We start from the raw sequence: 26001 nt of genomic DNA on the forward strand, positions 1-26001 counted from the left end.
CAGACTGCTGTGTTAGCAGTGAGGGAGGCTTCGTGGGCGTGGGACCCTCCCGGCCAGGATTGGGATATATTCTCCTGGGGTGCCTGTATGCTTACAGCACAGTATTGGGGTGGGAGTTACCCGATTTTCCAGGTGTTGTGTGTCTCAGTTCCCCTGGCTAGGAAAACGGATCCCCTTCCCCCTTGCGCTTCCAGGTGAGGCGATGCCTCGCCCTGCTTCAGCTCTCGCTGGTCAGGCTGCAGCAGCTGACCAGCACCGATTGTCCGGCACTCCCTAGTGAGATGACCCCAGTACCTCAGTTGAAAATGCAGAAATCACCGGTCTTCTGTGTCGCTCGCGCTGGGAGTTGGAGACTGGAGCTGTTCCTATTCGGCCATCTTGCTCCGCCCCTCCGTTGGGCTTTTTTGAAACATTTTATGTGCAAAAAAAAGATCACCCTTTACCTCCCCAAAAGGAAAACTTCAAAATGAATCCTCAGGTGAATATAAAGGAGGTCTCAGCTATACTGAATTCCGAGCTCCAACCATGACGAATATGCATCCCTGAGAAAGAACGGATGTTGACTAAGGGCTGATCATGTACCAGGTACTACTCTAAGAGCTTTAAGTGTATTAGTCAGCTCTCATGAAATCCCTAAGAAGTAGGTGTAATTATTGTTCTCATTTTGTGAGTGAGGAAATAAAGGCATGGAGTGAGTTAGGAAACTTGCTCAGTCTCCTGGTTGGAAGGTGATGAAGTTACCCTGGCACTCTGATTCTGATGTCTGTCTATGGCCACCACACCATTATCTGTTCTGGACTGTTTTTTCAGAAGTTCACCTATAGAAGATGAATCATATATCTTGCCTTTTGGTATAAGGGAAATATATCCACATTGCTATAATAGAAAGAATTTTAACATAGTGAGAACTGCAGTCTCTTCTGACACTGAAAAAGAAGTAAAATTCATGTGTGTTTTATTTCCTTTCTTTTAGTTTTTACAGCCCTAGACTTTCTTTGGCTAGGATATCCTTTTCTACTGAGGGCTCATCTGTAGGTTCTGCTAGAGAGGCATGGTACTGCATCTTCCCTTGAATGCAGGATGGTTCACCTCTCTCTGGGAAGCTCATGATTTTTGCCACCTAAGTACACAGGAATGAGAGCAACAGGCATGGAGAAGTGCAGGAATAGCAAGCCCATGTACTCTTCCGGGTCAGCAGAATCAGCCTCGGCATCAAAGTATAAACATCCCAGTCAAAGTGCTCTCACACCCAAATATGGACCCATTATTTGAAACACAAGACACATTAATAACAGTTCACCTCTACTGAATGACTCACTTAGCTATGGTGTCAGTGATTCCCCTAGTGGTGTACTGGTAAATGTTTAACAAATGACTCCCTGAGAGGAAAAACCTTCCCTTGTACTGTTTGCCAATTTGTAAGGTATAAATACTCCCACCATGACTGATTTCAAGCCACCAATGTGAGGTCACTGAACAGAGCATGGAGAAGAGACAATCACAGCTTGCTCTTACGAACTGCCAGGAGACACCCACTGTGGTTTTCCTTACTTACTCACGCACTTGGATGGCTTTGCGAAGATTTCCTGACTCAAATTTAGAGAAGAACTGTAAACAATTGGAAGCATTGTCTTGCAAAGGCCTACAATGAAATAAGGAACATGTGAACATATGTGTTATCACTACTCTTTGAAAACTGTGATGATTTTTTTTTTCATTATTTATTATTATTTTTGAGATGGAGCCTTACTCTGTCATCCAGGCTGGAGTGCAGTAGCACCATCTCGGCTCACTCCAACCTCCGCCTCCCAGGTTCAAGCGGTTCTCCTGCCTCAGTCTCCCGAGTAGCTGGGACTACCGGCACCCGCCACCATGCCCAGCTAATTTTTTGTATTTTTAGTACAGATAGGGTTTCACAGTGTTAGCTAGGATGGTCTCGGTTCTGAACTCATGATCCGCCTGCCTCAACCTCCCAAAGTGCTGGGATTACAGGCATGAGATACCATGCCTGGCCGATGATTCTTAAAGGTAAACTTTTTCTTATAGATCTTTAACCTGAATTTTCATCATGCTATTTTAGGAGGAGGAGTGGATTATTAACAGGAAACATGTCCATTCTCATGCCATTATCAGAATTTTTCATGCCCCGCATTCCCCAGATGCACAAGACTACCTACCAAGGCTCATCTAAACTGAAGACAACTTTATTTATAACATCACGTGGCTGGATGAGCCTTCGAATATCCTCAAATATCCTGATCCTGAAAAAGAAAATTGAAAACATTTTAAGGGTCAGCCTTCTCTCCCTAGCTCACTCATCCTATGATCACCTGGGAAGAACTTTGGGGGTCATCAGAGAAATACAGAAGCACAGAGAAGTTTAACAACACCTCAACCTTGAGCTCAGAGAGTGGAAATAGCCCTGCCCTCCTTCTTTCTCTTTCTTTATCAAAAAATAAAACTGCATGAGAAGTAGGAATGTAGGAAGTAGTGATGTTAGATTTCAGTTAGAGAATTCTTGGCTTGAAGAATTTTATCGAAAGCACTTGCGTTGGGGAACTTTGGAACTTTTCTAGCTGTGGGAATAAGAGGGTAGTTTGCACTGAGAAAGTTTTGAGGAAGACATTAGGACTATTAGCTGCCAGCATCTTCAAGGTTTGGTAGACTCCAATAAGCCTGTGTGCCCTTGTACAATTTATATTCCTTGGGCTCTGTCTGCTCCAGTAGGCTAAGGTCAGTCTTCTAAGAAACACCAAAATCTGGGATATTTAACTAAGAGAGAGAAAGAAAGCTTAGGAGGTCTTTCAGATTACCTTCCTGAATTTCCAGTCCAGTTCACAGGGGAGGTGTGAGAGAAGGGTGAAGAAAAGTAGACGTGAGGCCTGGACTCAGAGGGAAGATGTCCTATGCAGGGATAAGATGGTGCTAGAACAGCCCTTGTGATCTGTTTCTCAAAAACATGAGCAAGACAGATAAAGTGCAGGGGGTAGGGTTGGATATGTCAGCCAGGACCCCAGGTGGGAGCAGTTTGGGAGATTTACCATTAAGAGAATAATTTACCAATGACGTGAATAATAAGAAAACTTTCTGGTCTGCCCACTTTGCTCCACTGACTTGGTATGTGCATACAGATTTTTTCAAGAAAAATAATGTTTTCTTGCCTTTAGCAGTTTTCATTTTAATCTCAATATGCTGAGCCATGGGTAAAGCTCCCTTTCCTGCCTTCTGGGAATAATCTATCATCCAGTGTTTCTTCCCAGGAGAATGTCTTTTCCATCCTCTCCTCTGTGAAGCAGCAAAACTATTCTCTGAACTAAGCCAGGGTATATAATACCTGGGGCTCCTCCCTTCTATTAGCAAGATATCCCATACCAATTGTAGGAAATTGTACCAATTTGTAGGAAGCAAGAAAAGAGATCCCAAATAATCAGTTCTTGATTTTTCTGAAAACCTACTTTTGAGGAAGGAGCCCGGTATTTGGGGAAACTAGATGATCTTTCTTTGTGATAGTGGTTTGCAATGGAGATAGGATAAGGAGTTGTATTAGAATTACTCAAGGAATTTTTCATCAGAAAATACATGCCTACAACTACCCCATACTTGACTGTGAAATGTCCTTGCAGGAAGGAAAGTTTGTGTGTTTGGTTAGTTTGCCAACAGGCTTTAACATGTTCCTGATTAATGCTCACTTTCCTATAGATAGTAGAAGTATCTGTATAAACCATTTACTTATAAAATTATCAAAGAACAGAAAAAAAAAAAAAAGAGCTCCCAAGTCAGTAGCGCCATCACCTTTGGACTCCACATTTGCGTTCCAACATAGGCTGAGTGGTGGGAGGGGGACAGTGTCCCCAGACATCAGGAAATGCCACCATCTTGAAGTCCACCACAGAGCTGGTTCTTCTGGCTTTGGCCATATAAAGATAGGGATCGTGGAAAGGGACACACTTCAGATGTGTCTGCAGAAGCTTATCTATTACTTCAACAGCCTCTCCAGTCCTAGTGGAATTAGGAAAGGAGGCACTCATCCTTGGGCAGAAAATTGCATCTATGTCCCAGGCATCTGCTTTCAGGGAAGCCTGAATGTCAGGGATTTCACTTTCAGAAGAATCTCTCCCGAAACTATTGGATTGCACATTTTGGTACAGGTTCACTCCAGGCTTTCTTTTGGAGCCTAGATGCACAGTGGACCTTTGTGTCTTCACCATGCACAGAAGGGAACTCCGGACAGAGTCTTCCCTTTCTTGTCCACAGGAGCTTTGGTCCTTGTTGTAGCAGTGCTGCTTTGAGGAGGCAGCAGTCAGAATGTGGTGGTGATTCGCATACTGAGTCTTTTCAGAGTTCAAATCACCTCCAGGTTTGGACTCCAGTTCCTTCATGTTCAAAATGGAATAGAATATGTTAGTGTGTCCTTCCAGGTAGAGAATACAATTTGATCCCTGTCCTTACTCTCTGGGCACAGAGCTAAGCATAAATCCTATGAACCTGGAAGCTTTCACCAAGGTCAACTAAGAAAGACTAACCTTCAAGGTCAAATAAATGACAGAATCATAGAAACTCATGTTTGGAAGGGCCTTTTGATGGGTCTAGTCCAACGCTAAACAGTATTTGAATGTCTTCTTCAAGACCCCCACTAAATTACAATCTGGTTGAAAAACCGTATTTATGGGGTCTCACTGCACCCCAAGGCAGTGCCTTTCACTTTAGGATAATTCTGTTTATTTGAAATAAATGTTTATACTAAACTGAAATTTCCTTCCCTGAAACTGTTATCACTGATCGCCTTCTGCTTTCTGAAGTCAAATAGAATATATTAACTCCCTTCTGTACATGTGACTTAGCTTATACCCTTAAATTCAGCCAAATTCATGATTTATTACTAAGAGTCATAAGAAAATAATGGAGATCAAAAAGCAGTTCTAAAATATTGATGGCAGCAACAGTGGCAGCAGCAACTAGGCACAGAATTAGCATCACCAGGTCTAACATTCCCAATTTGTTTCTACTAACAAAGAAAGCCTGAAGTCAGGATGTCCACCTTCAAAAAGCCATCTAGGACAACAGTCCCACTTGGCACAAGAACAATTAAATCATCATGAATTTTATTTGCTTTTTCAGTGCGTGGGGGCAAGGCACCCTGCCCAACAGACAATAGGTAGTGATATGTACCTTCATGCTACAGTCATGCATTACTTAACAATGCAGGATGTTCTGAGAAAGGCATCATCAGGTGATTTCATCATTGTATGAACATCATAGGGTGTGCTTACACAAACTTAGATGGCATAGCCTACTGCAAACCTAGGCTGTATGGTGTAGCCTATTGCTCCCAGGCTACAAATCTGTACAGCATGTTACTGTACTGAACACTTTAGGCAATAGGAACACAATGGCATTTGCGTGTCTAAACATAAAAAGTTGCAGTGAAAACACAGTCTTATAATCTTATGGGACCATCGTGGAATACGCTGGCTGTCATCAATGGAAATGTCATCAGGCAGCTCATGACTGTGTATCCATCCTAAGTGTAGGGTGTCAGATTGAGGACCCCTTGCATACATTCTAAATTTTTCCCATATTTGCCACCTTTTCCCATTTTTGTTTAACATTCTGCTCTTCTCTAAGGAAGAGGCCAGAAGCAGATGGCTAATGATGAGCAATGCTTTCCATCTGGATACCCTGGTTTGGCCTCCCAGGGTCTGCAAAGAATCCATCATGCATCGTCAAAGATCAGAACCACAGCGTATGTCCTACCTCAAAGCTATAGGAGAGCTCAAGACACATCGCCTCATATTGCATCAGTTCCTCTTCAGGTCGGTCAAGACCAGGTTTGGAACTTAGCTTGTTCACATCTGTTTCCAAGTCATCATCCTACATGGAATAGTCATAGAAGAGATCACAATCAGGAAATCCATCATGAGAAGCATCAAGATAAGATATGTATGTGCTTCTTCAGAATCTTAGGACGTGGTTTTCTTGCCTCCAAATTATAGCACTAGCCTATCCAGTGAAAAATTTGTTATGCTGGATTGTATTTTTAAAATAAAAAGAAAGAAGATAAACAACTTGTCTCAGCATTTATGTCAGTATTTGTCAACCTTCATCAGAAATAAAAATTTGTATGAGATAAACTACATAATCAATAAAACATATTATAAAAGGAATTCTTTATCTCATTGCCAATATCATCAACATCATTGTAATTATTGTCCCTCTTTATCTATCTTTGACATTTAGGTTTAGTCAATCTTTTCACAAACATTTAATCAGCACCAACTGTGAGCAGGTACTCTTCTAGGTACTGAAGTTTCAGTCACAATGGAACAGACAAACATCCATGCTTCCATGGTTATTTGCCTTTTAGCGAGAGAAGAAAAACAGTACAGAAGAAAGCAAACAAATGAATACGTTAATTTCCAACAGTTATAACTCCCCTTGAGATGATAAAAGACAGTGATGTGACTAAGATTGGGGAATGGGAGGCCGTTTGGATTGGGAGATCTCAGGAGGACTCATAAGGAGGTAATGTTTTAGCTGAGACCTAAATGGCAAAAAAAAAAAAAAAAAAAAAAAAAAAAAAAGCCAGCTATGCACAGGCCTAGCAGTGAATTATTAAAGAAGGAAAAACTTCAATTTGTTTACAGAAAGAAGGTGGCTGATGCATACAGAATAAGAGGAAGATTGCAGGAGATGAGATTTGAGAAGTAGGCAGGAGAGAAATTATATCAATCCTTACAAGACATGGGGAGGAGCTGGCAGTCTCCTACTACATCTTTATCCTTTTGTACATTTAAAAATTTACCAAGCCACCACGAGTCTTTTATTTATTGGATTGAATAATCCCAGGCACTTTATTCTTGATAGATCATCATTTCAAAACAATTTAATGATAATGGTGACTCTCCTCTGAATACTTCTGTGTTTTCCAAGGGTTGTAGGGTCTACAGAGAAAAGGCACCAGGTATCAACCAGCCTAGTCTCTTTTTCTTTCCGTATCCTAGATTAAGTTTCCTTAGTGAAATAGAGGGAAAAAAAATACCATATGTTTTACAAGTATATTTCATTAGTTAAGGAAAAACCTGGCAGTCCTGAAAGGTTAAATCCAATAAACATAGAAAATAAATGTTTGTATTCCTGATCCAAGGGGAACAAAATGCAATGTTCTATCTGTTTCACAATTTTTCTCCAAACTTCAAATTAAAAGAAAAGTAATTCCCATGAGTTTCATGTAATGATATTTTCAGGTACAGTATACACCATGACTAACTCCATGGCCACCACTCTTGTGCTTTGCGGCTTCATCCATCAATTCCCACTTGTCTCCACCCACTCCGCTGCAACCTCAGCCATGGCCCAGGGTGGCACTAATGGAACCACCACCTGGAAGGCCATTGGGATGAATGTCCACAACAGCGAGTAAGGTTGTGCTCCAACTGGTGCATCTGAAGGGAGGAGAGTCATGCAACCCATGAGCTGTAACCTAATTCATTCCACATGTGACTAGGCAATCCACTTAGCCTTAGAGCAGGGGTTAATAAACTATGGCCCACTGGTTGTTTTTGTCAATAAAGTTTTATTGGAACAGAGCCACACCAATTCATTTGGTCATGGCTGTTTTCTCAGTGCAACAGCAAAGTTCAATAGTTGTGACAGAGACCATTTCTGCCTTCAAAGTTCTGGAGCTTAGTCTCTGAGAACCAGGCACTCAGCCAGGTTGCCACCTCCTTTTGTATTTCTTATAAATGGCATTTGTTCTTATCTGGAGGTGGCCTGCTTCTGTGTCCTCACAGCAGCCCAGGCAATCCTTTACCAACTAGGATTCTGCTACCCACCTAATCCAGGTAATGCTTTCTGGCTCTTGTTCCATAGGCTGGAGTTCTTGGACATTGTCTTTTGGCTGCCTCAAACTTGAGTTCACCACTCCATTGAAGGTGGTGATTTGAACACTTAATAAGGACAAACTCCAAGTTCACTAGACTGCAAACTCTTTGAAGATAAAAACTATGTCTTATCTGTTTGTGCTTCATATTAACATCCCCAAGAATTTAGCATGTTGCATATGGATTATACCCAATAAAGCACTTGAAAGAAATAAAAAATGAAAAAGAAAGGAAAGGAAGGAAGAAGGAACGGAGAGCTTGAATTTACTCTGTTTATCATCCTCTTCTTCAGAGTTTTGCAGAATCTAATGCTTGTGTATGTGAAGACAGCCCACATCTACTACATTGACCTTGGCAGTTTTCAATCAAATCACGGCACCCTACTTTCCACTCTCATAAAAGATCCTCTTAATCATTCTTTCTAAGAGGCTGGTCCCAATTATTACCTAAGATTGTCAAATGGGAAGGCCACAGGTTAAAGGCCTGCGTCAGTGCTGTGGCCAGAAATAAAATATGCCTGACTTCTTGTTCACGCCTCTGGCAGCAAATGCTGCTGGTTTCCCCAGGGAAAATCCAGTTTTCTGGAGCAGTTTCCTTGCTCTTGCTGTGCCTCTGAATCAAGCCCTAACTCTCATGCTCCTCTCCTTCTCTACAACTCATCTTCATGCTGACTTCTCATCTTCTTGCCTTGGCTTTAAGTCTTTTGATGATTAGTTTTCAAGCTCTTACCAATTTGTCTTGTGCTTCTTTGCCAGTTGAGTTTATTTATTTGTTTAGGATTCTCTCTACCCCACCCCTCCACCCTCTGCAGAGCGTGGGCCAAGGGAAGTATCTGAACGCCCTCCCTCCCATACTGTGGGAAGTCAGGCACTATCGTGCACCCAGTCCCTCCCCATCAGATACATGAAGCGAGTGACACTCTGCATCAGACATTCAGTTATCAAAGAGCAAGAAAGAGGGGAGGGGAAAGTGACATTGATGAATGACTGCAGCAGCACAGTATTATTCAAATAATTTAGTACGTACTCCATAGGCCTGCACCACCAAGCCACAGCAAAGATCCAAATTGCTACTGATGACTTCAGAAATGATTCTACTTATCAACAACACCCAGAGAACACCAGACTGTCAATAGCAGTCTAAACCTACAGATGTAGCTTAAGAGGTAGTCCCTGTATGTCTGCTACTACCATCAGCAAGGTGAGTGATTATCATGACAGAGAACTTAAAAGCCTCTTTCTTTCTAAACAGATAGGAAAGAAGGAGAGAAAGAAAAGGAGGGAAAATTTTTGATTTTTTAAATTTGAGTTTCATCCCCAAGAAATGTCATAAAAGGCAGCATTGATTTTAATTTACTGAGTCTTATTTTACGGACGACAAAATTAAGAAACTGTAACTTAAAGGAATTTGTCAAAGTCCATGTCCACCAACAGAAATGGAGAGAGAATTATAATTCACAGACAAATTCTTATTCTAGAGCAGTGATCCTCAACTAGGGGTGATTTTGGCAAGTCTTAGAGATATTTTTGGTTCATACTTGGGGGGTAACGAGGTGGGTACTACTGATATCCAGTGGGTAGAGGTCAGGGATGTTGCTAAACATCCTACAATGTACAAGGCAGCCTCCCACAACCAAGAAGTATCCAATCTAAATGCCAACAGTGCCAAGGTCTAGAAACCTTGTTGTAGAAAAACAGTAGTAAACTATGTCCCACTGCTTATTTTTGTAAATGAAGATTGTTTGGAGGTTGGGCACAGTGGCTCATGCCTGTAGCACTTTAGGAGGCTGAAGTGGGCAGATTGCAAGGTCAAGAGTTCGAGATCAGCCTGGCCAATATGGTGAAACCCTGTCTCTATTAAAAATACAAAAATTAGCTGGGTGTGGTGGTAGGCATCTGTAGTCCCAGCTACTCGGGAGGCTGAAGTTGGTGAATTGCTTGGACCCAGGAGACGGAGGTTGCAGTGAGCCAAGATCACACCACTGCACTCCAGCCTGGTGACAGAGTGAGACTCCATCTCAAAAACAAAACAAAACAAAAAAAAACTTCTTGGAACACAGCCATGCCCATTTGTTTACAAATTGTCTATAGCTGTTTTGTGCTACAACGGTAAAGTTGGGTAGTTGTGACAAAGACTGTATGGTCCACAAAGCCTAAAATAATTACTATTGGACCTTTTATAGGAAGTTCACCAACCTCTGTTCTATAGAATAGGCCTTTCTGGGAGGGGGACCAAAGAGCAACACTTCTCTGCTGGCCAGGTTGTGTACTGTGCAACTTAAGGGAAAACAATTCAGAGTCTGATGTCAATGGACTTGTACGACGCAGCAGCCCTGTGCAGAAAGGATAAGAAGAGTGACTTATGAAGACAGGTGAGATCTACTAGAAAGCTTCCTGGAAAATCTTTCTAGTGTCTTAAATGATCTTATTAAATATACCAACTCCAAGTATTGTGTACCTAAAGCTCATCTGAATAAAGTATTGGTGACTTCATAATGTATAGGATAGCCTCTGACTTTACAATGAGGCATTGTACCGGACCTACCAAGATGAAAATGACAACTGGGAAATCAATAACAGCAGCTGTCATTTATTGAGCATCACTACCACTGGAGTGGCAGTACTAAAGTCAGTTCTTAAAATTTACACTGGGCTTGGGCAAACATAGGAAGTGATGTTTTTCTGTGCATGATGTGACTATGGACATCATTAGAAGCATGAGCTGGTGTACCTACTTCCACTTTCCCATCTTCAGTATCAGAGTCTTTGTCCACCTCATCATCGCCGTCATCTTCAACATCCTCTGGACGGGGAAAAAGAGGTGAAATAAGTGAGGTCTCCCCTTTGCCTGGGATTTAGAATTTAGATGTTCACCACACAGTGGTTCTTTCTTCTTCCTCTCTCAAATAAGGGGCCCAATATTAATTGCACAATATTCCACCACACACGAATGCTTATTAGTCAGTACAAATGGTGTGCACGTAGGTATGTTGGGGCACTAAGTCATAAAGTTTAAACAGTTATCCCACATTGAATGCAAAATAAGTGCAGAAAAAATGACACATGAATACCATTCTGGATTCTCCCATGAAAGTCAGAGGTATTTATGCAACTAGCATAGCCAAAGTTTAGAGATCACACACGTACAAAATGTGTTATAACCTAAACATCACCTTGATTGAGCCCCTAATTTTTTGATTGAGAAAGTTATTTAAAACAAAATCCATAGTGGCAAAATTACGCCTATAGAAAATCTGTTCTTACTAGGATCTTTTGACAGGAAGATCTTCCTAGAGATTAAATAATAATACTTTCAAATATTCCAATATGTCTAGCCTGCAGTTGTAAATAACAAGAGTTTTATTTTAATTTCATCCTCAGGGCAAACTAATTCCACAATCGGTCAGTATGCTGCAGAGATTCGATCATGGGATTCTGAATAGACTTTTTTTTTATTAGCTGAGATTACTGTACAGGCATTTGATAGCTACTAGGCAAAGCAGAAACAGTTAATAATGAAGAACAAAATAAGTGAGTTTGGTATTTTCTCACCCTGTTTATGAAAATCAAAACTGCTTTTTCATATATGTCTCTAATTAGCTTAATAGACAATTATGGTTGACCTATGAAACAACTAATTCTATTTTCATACACTTTCCTGGGAGACATTGTCAAAATGCAAAAATTCATCTTAAACGTCATAGTTACCCACTTATTTTACCTTCAGGTAGGTCACATGGAAGTTCAGTGGCGATGCGCCCAGGGACCGGGAAGGCATAGGCACTGCTGGCTGTGACCAAGGGAAGTGGACTCTTAGGGTAGCACTGCCTCAGGATCTGAAGCACCACAGAGATGACGGGTTCCATGCTCTTGTCATCCAGGCAGTTCTGAGCAAAGGGAAGATTATATCAGACGCCAGCATCTGGGCACAGTCACCTAGCTGTAACACAGCTAATAGCACTCTCCTAGCTGTAACACAGCACGGCCTCCTAGCTGTATTTCAGCTAATGAATTATACACATGGACAGACCGTAAACAGCCTTAATGTAGAATGTCAAATTTGAACATTCCAACATAGAATTTTGTCTAATGTAGAATCTGTACTTTTCTGTCTCTTGCTCATTTCATACATCATTGCAATGAATTCAGTCTGAATATAGACTTAAAATTCATTCAAGGGATGCTGCGCCTAAGGCAAGACATTGCTCAGGATAGCTGGGGGAAGAGGAGGCTGGTGTCTTTTCTCAGCCACCCATGTGTCACTGTGAATTATTGCCTACGTTAGGGAATGAGCAGCTGAATTGATGGAAGTCTTGCTTTTCTCTTTCAGCTTTCTTCTGCAGAGAAAAATATTTTTTATAAGAGATAAAATATGAAATCAAAGGGAAAGACTAAGTGAATCCCAAGTACCTAAATTAAATTACATGTCTCTTCTCAAAGCCTACAGTGTTGATCCCTCTTGGTACCTTCCCAAATCAGAGAAAAATTGGGTTTGCAGATGTAACATTTTGATACTGATGGAACATGACAAGACCCTTCTTTTCAGACACTGTGAAAAATGTAAGAACAAGTTCACTAAATTGAGAGACAGAGAGTTGAGTATAGTTCAGTATCTCTTTGGCAAAAACACAACCATTTTCTTCAGTATCTTTGTAAATGTTTTGTCTACTGACTTGGTACAGGAAGATGACTTGTGGGGTCCTCCATTTTGCTATTCCTAAGGGGTACAGCAAGCTCTGAGGCCAATGAGTCACAGAAGTGGAGATGGTGGATGCCAGGTACCCACCACAGGGCAGTGTGAATGTCTGTGGTGCTGCTGAACTATGGCATATCCAGACTCAACATTACAGGTACTTCCATGTGAAAGAACATGGAGGACAAAAAAGTAATAAAAATGTATCCATGAATTTAAGCTACCCAAATGACTCCAAAATATAAGTAAGCCAACTTTCTTTTTTTTTTTTTAGACAGAGTCTCACTCTGTCACCCAGGCTGGAGTGTACTGGCACGATCTCAGCTCACAGCAACCTCCACCTCCCGGGTTCAAGCAATTCTCCCGCCAGTCTCCCGAGAAGCTGGGATTACAGATGCTTGCTACCATGCCAGCTAATGTTTGTATTTTTAATAGAGATGGGGTTTCACCACATTGCTCAGGCTTGTCTCAAACCCCTGACCTCAGGTGATCCACCTGCCTCAGTCTCCCAAAGTGCTGGGATTACAGGCATGAGCCCCCGCGCCCAGCCTTAAGTAAGCCAACTTTCAAAATGAAATGTGTTAATGCAATCAAGAATGCTCTCTCCCCTTCAGTGTGTGCCAGTCATACCCATCAGGTGTCCTGAATCAACAGCCTCAGAATACACAGCAGGAAATACTATTGGTGGAAAATGAATTAGTTTTGGCTAATTCATTATGGAGGCTAATGAACAGTTGAAGCTATTTCACCCGTTGGTCTGATCAAATGGTCTCAAGTGTTTCATGAAAAGTATTAGGAATGGGAAGAAAATAAAACAAAGTCTGAAGGAGGAAGCGACAAGGTGAAAGAGATGACTTATCAGATACAATGTTCTAAGTTCCAACCTTGGTAGAGATAAAGCCAGCCCAAGCCAGGGAATTCAGTCAAAAAAGCCAACATTTTGGAACACAGTTATGCTTGTGATGGTCTTTGATGATAAAAGATAATCGTGTCTTTTTTTTTTTTTTTTTTTTTGGTGGAGTGGAACAAGTGAAAGGATGAAGCCCAGTTCAAATGTTCTGAAAAATTGGTCCATACCATGAACTGAATTTGAAGGCTGGAGGGAGTATTACAATCTATAAAACCCAAGGCCTTAGGAATCATGCTATATTTGCCTTCTGCTGCACTGTAGGGGAAATACTTATGAATGCAAAGATCGTTGGTTTCAAGGTAACAGAAAGTCTTGGATTCATTTCTCAACATTTCCCTCATGCTAGTGGATAGGTGCTGTGCAGGGCCGAGACTAAGGTGAGACTAAGGTGTGCAGGGTTGGTATGCGTGCTATGCATCAAAACAAGACAAGACTCCAGGAAATACAATCCTTATGGACCAATGTCTCAGAATTGGAGGCAAAGGTGAGATTTTAGGCTCCCTTTTCCCATCACTCTCAATAACACATTTGCTACTTGGAAGGGATGATGAAATACAAGAATGCATTCATTAATGTATTCAATGCTTCCATCACAGTTAACATCTTTGAATTTGCTTTGGCATAATAAATACCCTACTTGCATGAAGCATAGACAAGGTAAAGTAAGAGCAAACTGCTCAGGTCCTGGAGCCAGACTACATGAGTTTAAATCCTGGACTGAAGATTACTAACTTCATAACCCTGGCAAATTAATACACTTCTCTGTGCCACAGTGTCTTCATCTGCAAAGTGGAGATAATAACACAACCTCTCTCCTAATGTTGTGTACAAATTAAATGCATTAAAGTAGGCAAAGTGCCTAATAGTAAGCATTTAGTATTAGCCAGTGGGAAAAAAGAAGGCATCCTTAGTGTCATAAAGTCTCCTAGGAGTCTGCAAGAGGCTGCTAGGAGCCACTGCTCCTCAGAGCAGAGTCCTAGTAATAATTCCCATGATAACAAAGCAAGGCATTTTAGTGGAAAAGGACCTTGACTGGGAGTATAAATTCCTGGGTTTAAATTCCAGCTCTGCTTCTATGTAGCCAAATCCACTAACATCTCCTGCCTAAACTCCTATCAACACTCTAATTCCTCCCCTTACTCTCCTTCCTTCCCCTTGTGCCCTCTGATAATCTCTTTTCCAAATGGCAGCCAAAATGGTCCTTTAAAAGCATAAATCAGTTTAATGGGTATAGAGTTTTAATTTTTCCAGATGAAAAGAGTTCTGGAGATGGATGGGTAATAGTGACAGTTATACAACAATGTACTTAACCTGACCAAACTGTACACCTAAAAATAGTTAAGATGGTGAATTTGGTTGCATGTATTTTACTACAATTAATTTAAAATTTTTCAAAATTAAAAAATGAAAAGCATAAATTGTATCAGGTCAGTCTCCTGCTTCAAACTTGATAGAAATAAAATTCTAATGTATTTTTATGCCCTAGGAAGTTCTATGTGATCTGGCCTTCTCTATCTCTTTAATTCATGTCTTCTCCTCCTTTGTGCCTACTTACAAGTTGATGGAGGCCAGGCGGGTGCTTCACGCCTGTAATCCCAGCACTTTGGGAGGCCGAGGCAGGTGGATCACGAGGTCAGGAGTTCGAGACCAGCCTGGCCAAAGCGGTGAAATCCCATGTCTACTAAAAATACAAAAATTAGCCAGGCATTGTGGTGCATGGCTGTAATTCCAGCTACTCGGGAGGCTGAGGCAGGAGAATCACTTGAACCCAGGAGGCGGAGGCTGCAGTGAGCCAAGATCACACTACTGCACACCAGCCTGGGCAACAGAGTGAGACTCCATCTCAAAACAAAGCAAACAAACAAAAACGTTGGTGGAAATAAAATTCAAAGTCCTCATCATGGTTCAAGGAACTCTCAATGTCCTGGCACTGCCCATGACTCCAACTCAATCTCATGTCTTCCCCCTTACTCACAACACTCTGCCATATCTGTGTTTCTCAAGCTCACCCACCTCCCACTCTACTTCCCCACCTGAGGGTCTTTGCATTTACTTCCTCTTTCTTTCCATGGAACCCTCATTTCCAGACCCTCATGGCACTGGTTCTTTCTTATCATTCAGGTCTCAGGTGACACCACAGCTCTTCAACTATGCCTGCCTGGCATAACCCCTCTCTCCCTTCTCTTTGCAGTGATTCTTTGAACGTAGATGAGAAATTCTAAGGCCAAGGGCAGATGTGACATAGCTTCAATATAAAAATATCTTAAATGGAAATGGCTTGATATCTTCTGGATTGTCACTGAGATCTTTCCTTCTGCCTGACCCTCCAAAACGTCCTAGTTGTCCCACTCACTCTCCATGGCTTCTCTCTCTGTCTGTGCCTCGTGGCCACCTCCTGTGCTTCTCTGAACAGTTTACAAACCAAGTGTTTCTCTTAGACTTTTCAAAATACTCTCCTAGCCTCATTCAAATGTGGGTGGCTTCTTGGAGGCTTCTCTGATCAGCAAGACCAAGTAGGGCCTCCTGTGCATGGTCACACGAAGTCTGTTATTACCCCCGCCTGCTGCCTACACTGCATTATCCATATCCTATTTTCCCATATAGGACACTAAGTTTCCTGAGGACGATGAGTCCTCTATCACCTTCATCTTTGAACGCCCTATAGAACACAGCCCCAACACCCTTCACCAAAAAGGAGCTCAGAAAACATTTACTGAATCAATAGTAAATGATCTCAGACCAATCTGACCTTCAGGGTATCTAGCTCCCGATTCCAACCTGGTAATATTTCCTTTAGGATTCAGTCCCTCCTTTCATAGGTCCACAAGGCTGAGGCCCTTGGTCTTGTTGGCCAGAGATGAGCCTGATGAATCAAGACTTGGCCTTCTGTGCTTTCTGAGCAAATGGTGGCAACTGTGACTTTTAAAAGGCCATATCACTTCTTATTCTAGTGATTCTCAAAGTGAGATACCCAAACCAGTAGCCTCAGTATCACCTGAGAACTTGCTAGAAATACAGAATCTTGCATCTCACCTCAGAACAATTGAATTAGAAACTCTGAGGTAGGATCTAGCAATCCGTGTTTTAACAATTCCTCTAGGTTACTTTGATGCATGCTCAAGTTTGAAAACCAGCAATTTTAGCAAACTTTCAGGCCCCTTAAGCTGTTGTAGCTCCAAAGAGTGGTTCTTTTCTCTGATTATCTTATCTAGGTTTGTTCCTTCTGCAGTTACCTATTTCTCCAAATTGATAATTATCTCCAACTGTCTCAGGCATCCTTGTAGGAGTTTTTTCTTTTTTTTTTTTTAACCTTGCATTCAAATTGTCATCCTTCTTCCTCTTTCCTCATGCAAAGCTCCAATAAGATTCCATTATACTACATTATACAGCACCCTTGCTGCACTACAGGTGATCTCAGCCTTTGAACTTTTAGGGGATGTTTACAGAATCTGTGCAGAAGTGTAAGACTCAGGAAACAAAGAGGTAGGGTCACCAAGAGAGAGACAATGCAAGCAGTGACCTCAGCAGAAAGGCAAAGAAGAATATTAAGATGGCAAAGGTGTAGGAAGGACTTTAAAAAAGTTCCTTTACAGTCAATCTCATTCTCAGTAGGTTTGTAAGCACATCATACACATCAATAAAACTAATATAGGACAGTGGTTTTCCAAGTGTGATCCTGAATCGGTAGTATCAGCATCACTTAGGCAGTTGTCAGGAAAGCACATTCTCAGGCTCCACCACAGCCCTGCTCAGTCAGAAACTCTGAGAATGGAGTCTAACGGGTTCTGCTTTAGTGACCCCTCTAGGTGACTCTGATGCATGCTCAACTTGGGGAGCTGCTGGTACAGTGGGCAAAAGCATGGGCTCTCAAGTGAGACTACCAGATTCCAATCCTGGCTCCAACATTTATAAGCTTTGTGAACTTGGGAAAATTACTTAACAGTTATGTGCCTCAGTTTCTTCATCTGTAAAAAGGGAGATAATAATAGAGCCTACCTCAAAAGCTTTTTAAATTATCAATATTGGAGAGTCTACATAAATTGCTAAGACAGTCAAGGGATATATTAATAGTAAGAGTTCAAAGTAACAGTCTTCTCTTTCTCCTACTTCTTCTCTTCCTCCTCCTCCTCCTCCTGCCTCTGCTGCTGCTGCTTCATTAACATTGTCATCACTATCACTGGCATCAGCAATAGCAACAGCAGCAGCAGCAGCATAATCTGCAAATGGCAACTGAAATAACATCACCAAATCCAAGGTCCCTGAGTTGACCATCCAGTGACTCCCATGCCTTCTCTAGCAGATGGGAGAGGAGGGGTGATCGGCAGCTCTAACTCCAGCACACCTGCAAGGGCATCTGTGCTCACAGCACTCACCTCAGGTCTGGGAGGCTACTCAACACTGGTTATGACTGCCAGGGAAGAGTAACAAGCCATTTGGTTTCTAAGCCAGGACAGCCTATCTTTCACCTGCAAGGATCATTTTCCAAAAAACAGAAGAATGTTAAACATCAGACTTTGCACATAAACTTGATAACATTTCCTCTGGAAGAGCACATAACTTTTATTTTATTTTATTTTATTTTTTTTGAGACAGAGTCTTACTCTGTCACCCAGACTGGAGTGCAATGGTGCAATTTCAGCTCACTGTAACCTCCACCTCCTGGGTTCAAGCAATTCTCCTGTCTCAGCCTCCTGAGTAGCTGGGATTACAGGCACGTGCCACCATGCCCGGCTAATTTTTTGTATTTTTAGTAGAGACAGGGTTTCGCCATGTTGGCCAGGCTAGTCTTGAACTCCTGACCTCAGGTGATCCGCCTGCCTCGGCCTCCCAAAGTGCTGGGATTACAGGCATGAGCCACCACCCCCGGCCAAGAGCACACTATTTAAAAGACTAAAAGCAAGGGTGAGTGGTGGTGGTGAGGAATTCAACCTCTTGAGGTTGACATCCATACATTCTACACACTCTTCCAGGCGACAGGTGTGTCATGGCCTATTTACTCAGCACTGTCCCATAGGCCCCTCCTGGGCTGCTTTTCCATATAATTCTTAAAGAGATTATAATATGAGCTAGAGAAACCTCACTATAAAGTGCACACTCTGTGTGTACTCACATTCTGCTTCCATTCCAACAGTAATTCAAGGCTGGAAGCTTCTTGCTAATGTGCTTAACTGAGCAACTGAAGTCTTCATTGACCTGCTAAAGGAACCGTTTTGAAGAACCTGCACACAGGCTCACAGCCTCTCATGCTGGGCTTCATTTAGTGTTTTCTCCACCATATTTCTATCATAGACATGTCCTCTGTGATTACCATCTTCTTCCGTATTGCTCTTGTTTTTCTTGTTTGTTTGGTTTTTTGTTTGGTTTTTTAGCACAGAACAGAGAAATAGCCAATAACATGGAGGGCAGAGGAACATGGTAAAACCTGGACCAGAGTGGGGGTCTGTTAAACATCAGCAACGCAGGAGGCCATTGCACTAGGACTGGAAGGGATTAGAGACTTGGGGGACCACAAGCTTACAAAGCAAGAGGGAGCTTGGAAAAATTCAAAGCCCTGCTTCATCCTGAGAAATAGAATGTAAAATATAGCTATTTCATGACTGAGAAGCTTTGAAAGCTGTAATGATGGAAAGAAATCCAGAGGTGATAACAGATAGGAAATTAGATATTGGTTTGCAGCACTGTATTTTGTTATTGTTTGGAGGGGGTAAGGCCATTTTTTAATGAGAAATGTCTACAGATACCATGGTTGGAAACCAACACTCTCATTGGCGGCTTCATTATCTCAGATGTACCCAGATAGAGAAAAACTGGAAGGTGTCCAGAGAGGAGCAAGAAGGCTGAAAAAGGGAGTCCAGAGGCAGCCTAATCTGGAGATAATAGGAACATAATGCGTGTACAACATGGCTGCCTTGGCCCCAGGAGAAGGTGGGTGAGCAGATGATGGATATTTGGAACACTTATACCACCAATAGAGAGGCCATATGTAGCCTCAAACTACGGTAGCCCTAATCAGGTGAAATTAAGGCACGCATTTAGGTTGAAATCCAGGAATCCCTAGAATGCATATTCCAGTGGGGTGCTGATAAGTAGAAACCTTTGAAGACACCATCCTCTTTCCCTGGGATGCTCTTCCCCTGCAACTTGGCCTGACCAGCATGACCAGCTCCTCCAATAACTCAGGTCTCAGCTCAGGTGTCACCTGCTCAGAGATGACTTGACCTCTCTCTCTAAAAGAACACCTGCTCCCTCTACCTATGGCGGCCCCTGTAGACCTATGCCCTTACTTCATTGATTTCACAGTGCAATATGAAATTATCTTCCTCACTGGATTCTTTGCTTACTTAGTGTCTGACTCTTCTGCTAGGAGGTTTTCCCTATAGGCTCAAGGGCCTCGTTTGTCATATCCACCACTAGACCCCACTGCTAATTATTCCAATAATGGCTCATCCTCAAAACGCAGTTCAGTCATGTCAAGCACTCTTCTGGGCACGTGCCATTTGTACAGTGACTTATTTAGTCCACACGACAACCTAGGTTTTGTTATTTCTGCTTTTTTTTTTCTTTTGAAGAATCTAGAGGCCCAGAGAAGTTGAGTGACTTTTTCAAAGTTTCACAGCTGTAGGCCCTAGAGCTGGGATTTGAATCCAGTTCTCTAGTTTTAGAGTCAACACTTACCACTATGCCATACTGCACCTCTGATAGTGTGTATTCAACAAACATAAGTTAAGTATATATGAATGAATCGATGGAATGAAGATTGTTTTGTTGTTGTTGTTGTTGTTTTGAGACAGGGTCTCACTCTGCCAGCTAGGCTGGAGTGCAGTGGCATGATCTCGGCTCACTGCAACCTCTGCCTCCCAGGTTCAAGCTATTCTCCTGCCTCAGCCTCCTGAGTAGCTGGGACTACAGGCATGCGCCACCACCCCCAGCTAATTTTTATATGTTTAGTAGAGAGGGGTTTCACCATTTTGGTCAGGCTGATCTCAAACTCCTGACCTCAGGGGATCATCTGCTTTGGCCTCCCAAAGTGCTGGGATTACAGGCATGAGCCACCAAGCCTGGCCTGGAATGAAGACTTAAATCCAGAACATCTGCCCTTAGCAGGCAACAAGAAATAGACTGAGGTGTTCCCAGCTCTGTCTGGGATGATTCCTAAATGACAGCCTTCAGGAATCATCCAGCTGGCCTCCAGCTGCAGAGTGAATCCCCATGCTGCCTGCCTGTGTGGCGCTGAAGAGGATCTCCATGCCCTGTGCTGCCAGGAAGGCCTCCCTGCCGGACCGGAGGGCAGCAATGTGCTTGAGGCAGAGCAGCAAGCCCCGTCGGATCTGCACGTAGGTGTTGGCTGTGTCACGGCTGTGCCAGTCCTGGTGCAGCCAGAGCAAGCTGGTGACATAACCTCGGTTCACTGCCCTGCGGCCGTTCGACTCTGAAAACAAAGGGGAAGGCAGAGTCAATCACAGGCTCTCCACGGCTGCACCTCTTTGAGAATGTTCCAGTGCATTTCCCACAAGATACTTATTAATCATCAAGGGAATAATAATGTTTTAGTATGAAAACTGGCAGATGTCACCTTAAACCAAGTAATCAAAGTTAACATCCCCAGTAATGGGACAGTCATCACATGCCCCCGATATGATGCACTGAGAAAGATCAGCATCACTTCTACGGTGTTCCTGCCAAGAATGCATAACCCGAATTGGATCATGAAGAAAATCAGCAAAGCCTAAATGAAGGACATGCTACAAAATACCTGACCTACAATCCTTGAAAATGTCAAGGTCATGAAAGGCAAAACAAAACAGAACAAAACATGAGGCTAAAGGGAACTAAAAAGGCATGACAAGTCAGCATAATAAGTAATTATAGTTTAAACATTGGGCCAGAAAACAACTTTTTCTTTTGCTGTAAAAGGCATTATTGGGCAGTGGTCTAATTTGAATAAGATCTGCAGATTAACTAACAGTTTTGTATCAGTGCTTATTTTCAGATTTTGATAAACTGGGGTTATGTAAGAGGATACTTTTGTTTTTAGGAAATTCATAATTAGAGTGTATGGAAGTCTGTACCTTATTCTCAGAAAAACAAACAAACAAACAAACAAAAACATAATACTAACAGTGTGGGAGGAGAGACAGACACAGAGAGAGATTTCCACCAGATTTCCATTCCTCCTATCTGAATGTCAGTGAACCCAGGAGGTTGTCATTTGGGTTGAGCTATCAGATTAGGTGGGGAAGGAGAGGATGCTGAGTGAGGTATAGTATCTGAAAGGCTGCCATGTGTAAGAGATATGTTGGGTGTCCTTTCTAAAGAGAATGGAAGCTAATTTATAGATAATCAAGACTCATAAATTTGTTTCATATAGTTGAAGCCTCCACATCCGTTTTTAGGCACGACTTAAGTTGCTTGCAACCCAGTCGTACCCTGTTGCCTCTGACCTACAGAAAACTTGCCCTCCCCACGTGGTTGTTTGCCATATGGCCTGCTTGTTCCTCATCCCATTGACCAAAAACCCAACATTTTCCACACCTGCCGACCACAGTAAAACCCAATGGACAACACCAGAGTCATGTGAATAGGACCTGCTCTTCATATGTGTTTTCTTTAAACTGCCAAATCCACAACCCCTGCAGGAAAGCCTGACAGATAATGCCATGGACCTTAAGAAAGGCCCAGTCCCACAACAGGGCCTCTCTCTCCCCAGACACTGTTGGAGCTCCCTGCCACCTCCAAACTCCCCAGCAACTCTTCTTATTCTCCTGGCTCTGTAACAACAGAAACACTTCTGCTATTTCACGGGTTTTGCTGTGCTGCCTCTTCTGAGTCTCACCTGACCCACACACCCCAACTAACTTTATCCCCTATCAGTGGCTTACAGCCACTCTTGAAAGAGACCCCAAGACCAAGTTAGAAAGAAATCACAGGCCGGGCATGGTGGCTCACACTTGTAATCCCAGTACTGTGGGGGCCTGAGACAGGAGGATAGCTTGAGGCCAGGAGTTTGGAGACAAGCCTGAGTAACAATAGTAAAACCCCATCTCTACAAAAAATAAAAATAAGCCAAACGTGGTGGCTTGCACCTGTGGCCCCAGTTACTAGGGAGACTGAGGCAAGAGAATCACTTGTGCCCAGGAGTTCAAGGCTGCAGTGAGCTATGGTCCTAAGCAACAGAGTGAGACCCTCGCTCAAAAAAGAAAGAAAGAAAGAAAGAAAGAAAGAAAGAAAGAAAGAAAGAAAGAAAGAAAGAAAGAAAGAAAGAAAGAAAGAAAGAAAGAAAGAAATTAAAACACACTAGGCTGAATTCAGGAAAGGAATTCTTCATACTTAAGGCTGTTCAAGAAGAGGATAGACTCTAGGGTAGTGAGCAATAGGGCGCTGAAAACGTTCAGGTAAAGTTCGGAAGTCCACCCAGCGGGGATTAGTATGGGGCTTTCTCATATCTGACAGAGACCTTTTCAACTCCTTGACTTCTCTGTGTTAGTTCAATATTCCTGTTTGGGACCTCCCATAAAACCCTATTTTATGGACCTAAAACAGAGGGAGAAGAACAGTCCAAGATACCTCTCTCAACAGTTAATATACGCTACTTTTCAGGTTAAGCTCCTTGGGCTACAGGGTTGGTAGACAAACACGTACTGGTTCAGATCTGTCCAGTAGATGCCTGATCCTCTCAGTTCCTAGGGACTAGGTGCATTGCAGGGCTCTAACCGGCTGACTCTCAGTCAGAATGCCCAAATTTTGTAGCTCCGTTCTCTCACTACCACATCTCTCCATCATCTAAGCCATTCACACTGGCGTATGAAACAGTATGTGCTTCTGGCTGAGTGTGTGTGAGGGAGAGCCCCTGAGATGTAATCAGATGACCAAAATTTCATCTCAAAGGCAGATTTCTCCCTAAGACCATGTAAGTGCATATGAGTGCAAAAAATAACATGGAAATATAATGCTTTATTCCAGAGGGTTTTTTTTTTTCATAATATTAATAAAACTCCCCTTTTTCTGCTTGTTTGTCAAATTCTAAATTGTCAGCTTGACTGAGCCCCACTGAAATTTTTGGCTCATTTGTGCAGTTTTTTTTTTCTTCTTCTTTTTTTCCCTCTCTTTACAACATGACCCTAAATTGAGAGTGATGAGCTTTATTCACCTGGTGCTATGTTTGTGGAGGGTTTGAATTGCCTTCATTATCACCTTTAATGAATTATTCTTTTGTATCAAAAATATTTCACTCCCTGGCAGATCTTGGCCATAGAGCATGAGAGTTCTTTATTGCCTAAAGGAGTTTGCAGACTATTCAATATCTGATGTTTAAAAGAAAATTGAGAATTAAGTAGGAGGTATTAAAGGACAGTATCACCTGCTAAAAAGATGCCAGAACAATAGTTCACAGGGGCCCCGTGGCAGCATAAGCTTAAGGACTTTTGTCTTTTATCTGTTTTAAGAGTATTAGATTGATAATGAGTTATCCCAGTGACCTTCATCCATGACATTTTTTGTGGGGGGGGAGAAAGATAATGAAAAAAAATCTTTAATTGTCTGGGAGAAAAATCCCTTATCAAATCCCAATGATTTTATTCATGATTTCCTGTTAATCCCTAACAAACTGTCATGTTTACTAACATTTAAAATAGCTAAACCTCCTTCCCCAGTGACCCTACACCCGTCAATCTTTCTCTGAGAATGTCTTGGGAAGTTGTGCAAAAGTCAATACGTATCTAAAATGCGACAAGAGGAGATTCATCAAACTGAGAAAGAGCAAATATGGAGAAGAACAAAGAATAAAATGAGGGTCACTGGGATCAGCAACTTAGAGGAGTTCTGGAAGATCTGAGAGGAAAGCGCTGCTTCTCAGGGCCAGGGCAAACAGAGCAGAGATGAGGTACGTTTTTGAATACTGCTGTGGATGGGCTTAGAGTTGAGAGCTGTGAGAGGGCTTCAAGTCCCCCTCTTTGGAACACACCAGCTCTGCTATAGTCTGTTTACATAAACAGCTGTTTCCTAAGATTTTCCTTGAAAAAAAAAAATCCTGTAGCTTAATTTTTTTTAAGTTTCTAAGTAGATTAGTGTCTTTTATTTTATTTTATTTTTTATTTATCTACTTATCTATTTATTTTAAGACAGAGTCTCACTCTGTCACTCAGGCTGGAGTACAGTGGCACGATATTGGCTCACTGCAATCTCTGCCTCCCACGTTCAAGCGATTATCCTGCCTCCACCTCCCACGTAGCTGGGATTACAGGTGCATGCCACCACACCCAACTGATTTTTTTGTATGTTTAGTAGAGACAGAGTTTCACCATGTTGGCCAGGCTGGACTTGAACTCCTGACCTCAGGTGATCCACTCACCTCGGCCTCCCAAAGTGCTGAAATTACAGGTGTGAGCCACCATGCCCGGCCTACATTAATGTCTTTTAAACTGGTTGGAGGATGGGGATGAAATGGACAGAGAGTTCTGAGGGTCTTTAATTTTAACACCTCACCCGCTCCTCTACCCCATCCTAAAAGCATTGACCCTGCTTCCTGGCACCCCCTAGCTCCATCAGGCCCTCGCTGCCGGCCTCATGCTGAAGATCTTTTTTTGGCCGGTTTTCCTTTGGCAAATCCATGAACAACAGGAGATTTATCTTTGTCCTTACCTCCCATTCACCCTTCTCTATTCTTCTATTTCTACTTATCTCTCTGGGTTCTATCCTCCAAGGGCCTGACTTGTAGCTAATTCTCAGTCCGAAACAGGACCTAGTGATATCCTTATTTTAACCCCAAGTATTTATTAACTGAGGTTCACGTGTGCCGCTTTAGGGCAGATCCCATTGATGCAGATTTTTACACTTAAAAACTGGAAGGGAATATGCCAAGGTAACAAGAATACTTAATGGGATTGGGGATCAACTGATGATTCTATTTGCTTATTTAGACTTTTCTGTAGTTTTATTTCTCATGCGTTCTACAACAAACTTTGACAATCAGGAGGAAAAAAAATGGAGCCTTTTGGTGTTACAAACAGGTAACCCACAGACTATTAGCCAAACAGTGTTGTCAAGGCAAGTGAGCAGGGCAAGCAATCCACAGGTTGACATAGTAATCAACTCATTTTTTTGTCTAACCCCAGCTCCTTCAGAAGTGAATTACCTGCCTAGCTCCTGAAGGCACTGGAGATCCCGACCATCTTTATAAAGATATTTGTGGTCTAAAGAGGAAAGCCTAGAAACCTTCAAGACTCAAAAATTGAATTTCTCCTGGGCAATGTGGGGCCCCACAACAGACTGGTGGGGAGAAATGGTTGGCGTTCTGGATAACTATACCTGCAAGCAGCCCACTGCTCTTCTTCTTTGGCAAAACTGAAGGAAGTTGTTATCACTGCTCTTTATTTCTCATATTTCGGAACTGCATCATCCTTTTTGGGGGCAGTGATGACCTTAAGCAGAGAAAATGTGGGAGCCTGCAGCAAAGTAATGTAACAGCCACAGCTCCAGAAATGAGACGTACAGATGAGTGTAGACTTCTGAACTCATGTGCCC

General features: G+C 42.3%; 1 protein-coding gene across 1 annotated transcript in view; it reads right to left on the bottom strand.

Moving 5' to 3' along the window:
• AGBL1 (AGBL carboxypeptidase 1) overlaps positions 1 to 26001 on the bottom strand; it is a 76287-nt gene that overhangs the window by 32434 nt on the left and 17852 nt on the right. The window contains exons 2-8 of the mRNA XM_017862688.1: positions 20703 to 20911; positions 11601 to 11766; positions 10615 to 10682; positions 5755 to 5871; positions 3793 to 4373; positions 2178 to 2261; positions 1556 to 1642 (exon numbers count right to left, since the gene is read on the bottom strand). Coding sequence (XP_017718177.1) covers positions 1556 to 1642; positions 2178 to 2261; positions 3793 to 4373; positions 5755 to 5871; positions 10615 to 10682; positions 11601 to 11766; positions 20703 to 20911 — 1312 coding nt within the window. The remainder of the gene's footprint in view (positions 1 to 1555; positions 1643 to 2177; positions 2262 to 3792; positions 4374 to 5754; positions 5872 to 10614; positions 10683 to 11600; positions 11767 to 20702; positions 20912 to 26001) is intronic.

Source organism: Rhinopithecus bieti, unplaced genomic scaffold (assembly GCF_001698545.2).
Source record: "Rhinopithecus bieti isolate Rb0 unplaced genomic scaffold, ASM169854v2 scaffold_66118, whole genome shotgun sequence".
NCBI lineage: Eukaryota > Metazoa > Chordata > Mammalia > Primates > Cercopithecidae > Rhinopithecus > Rhinopithecus bieti.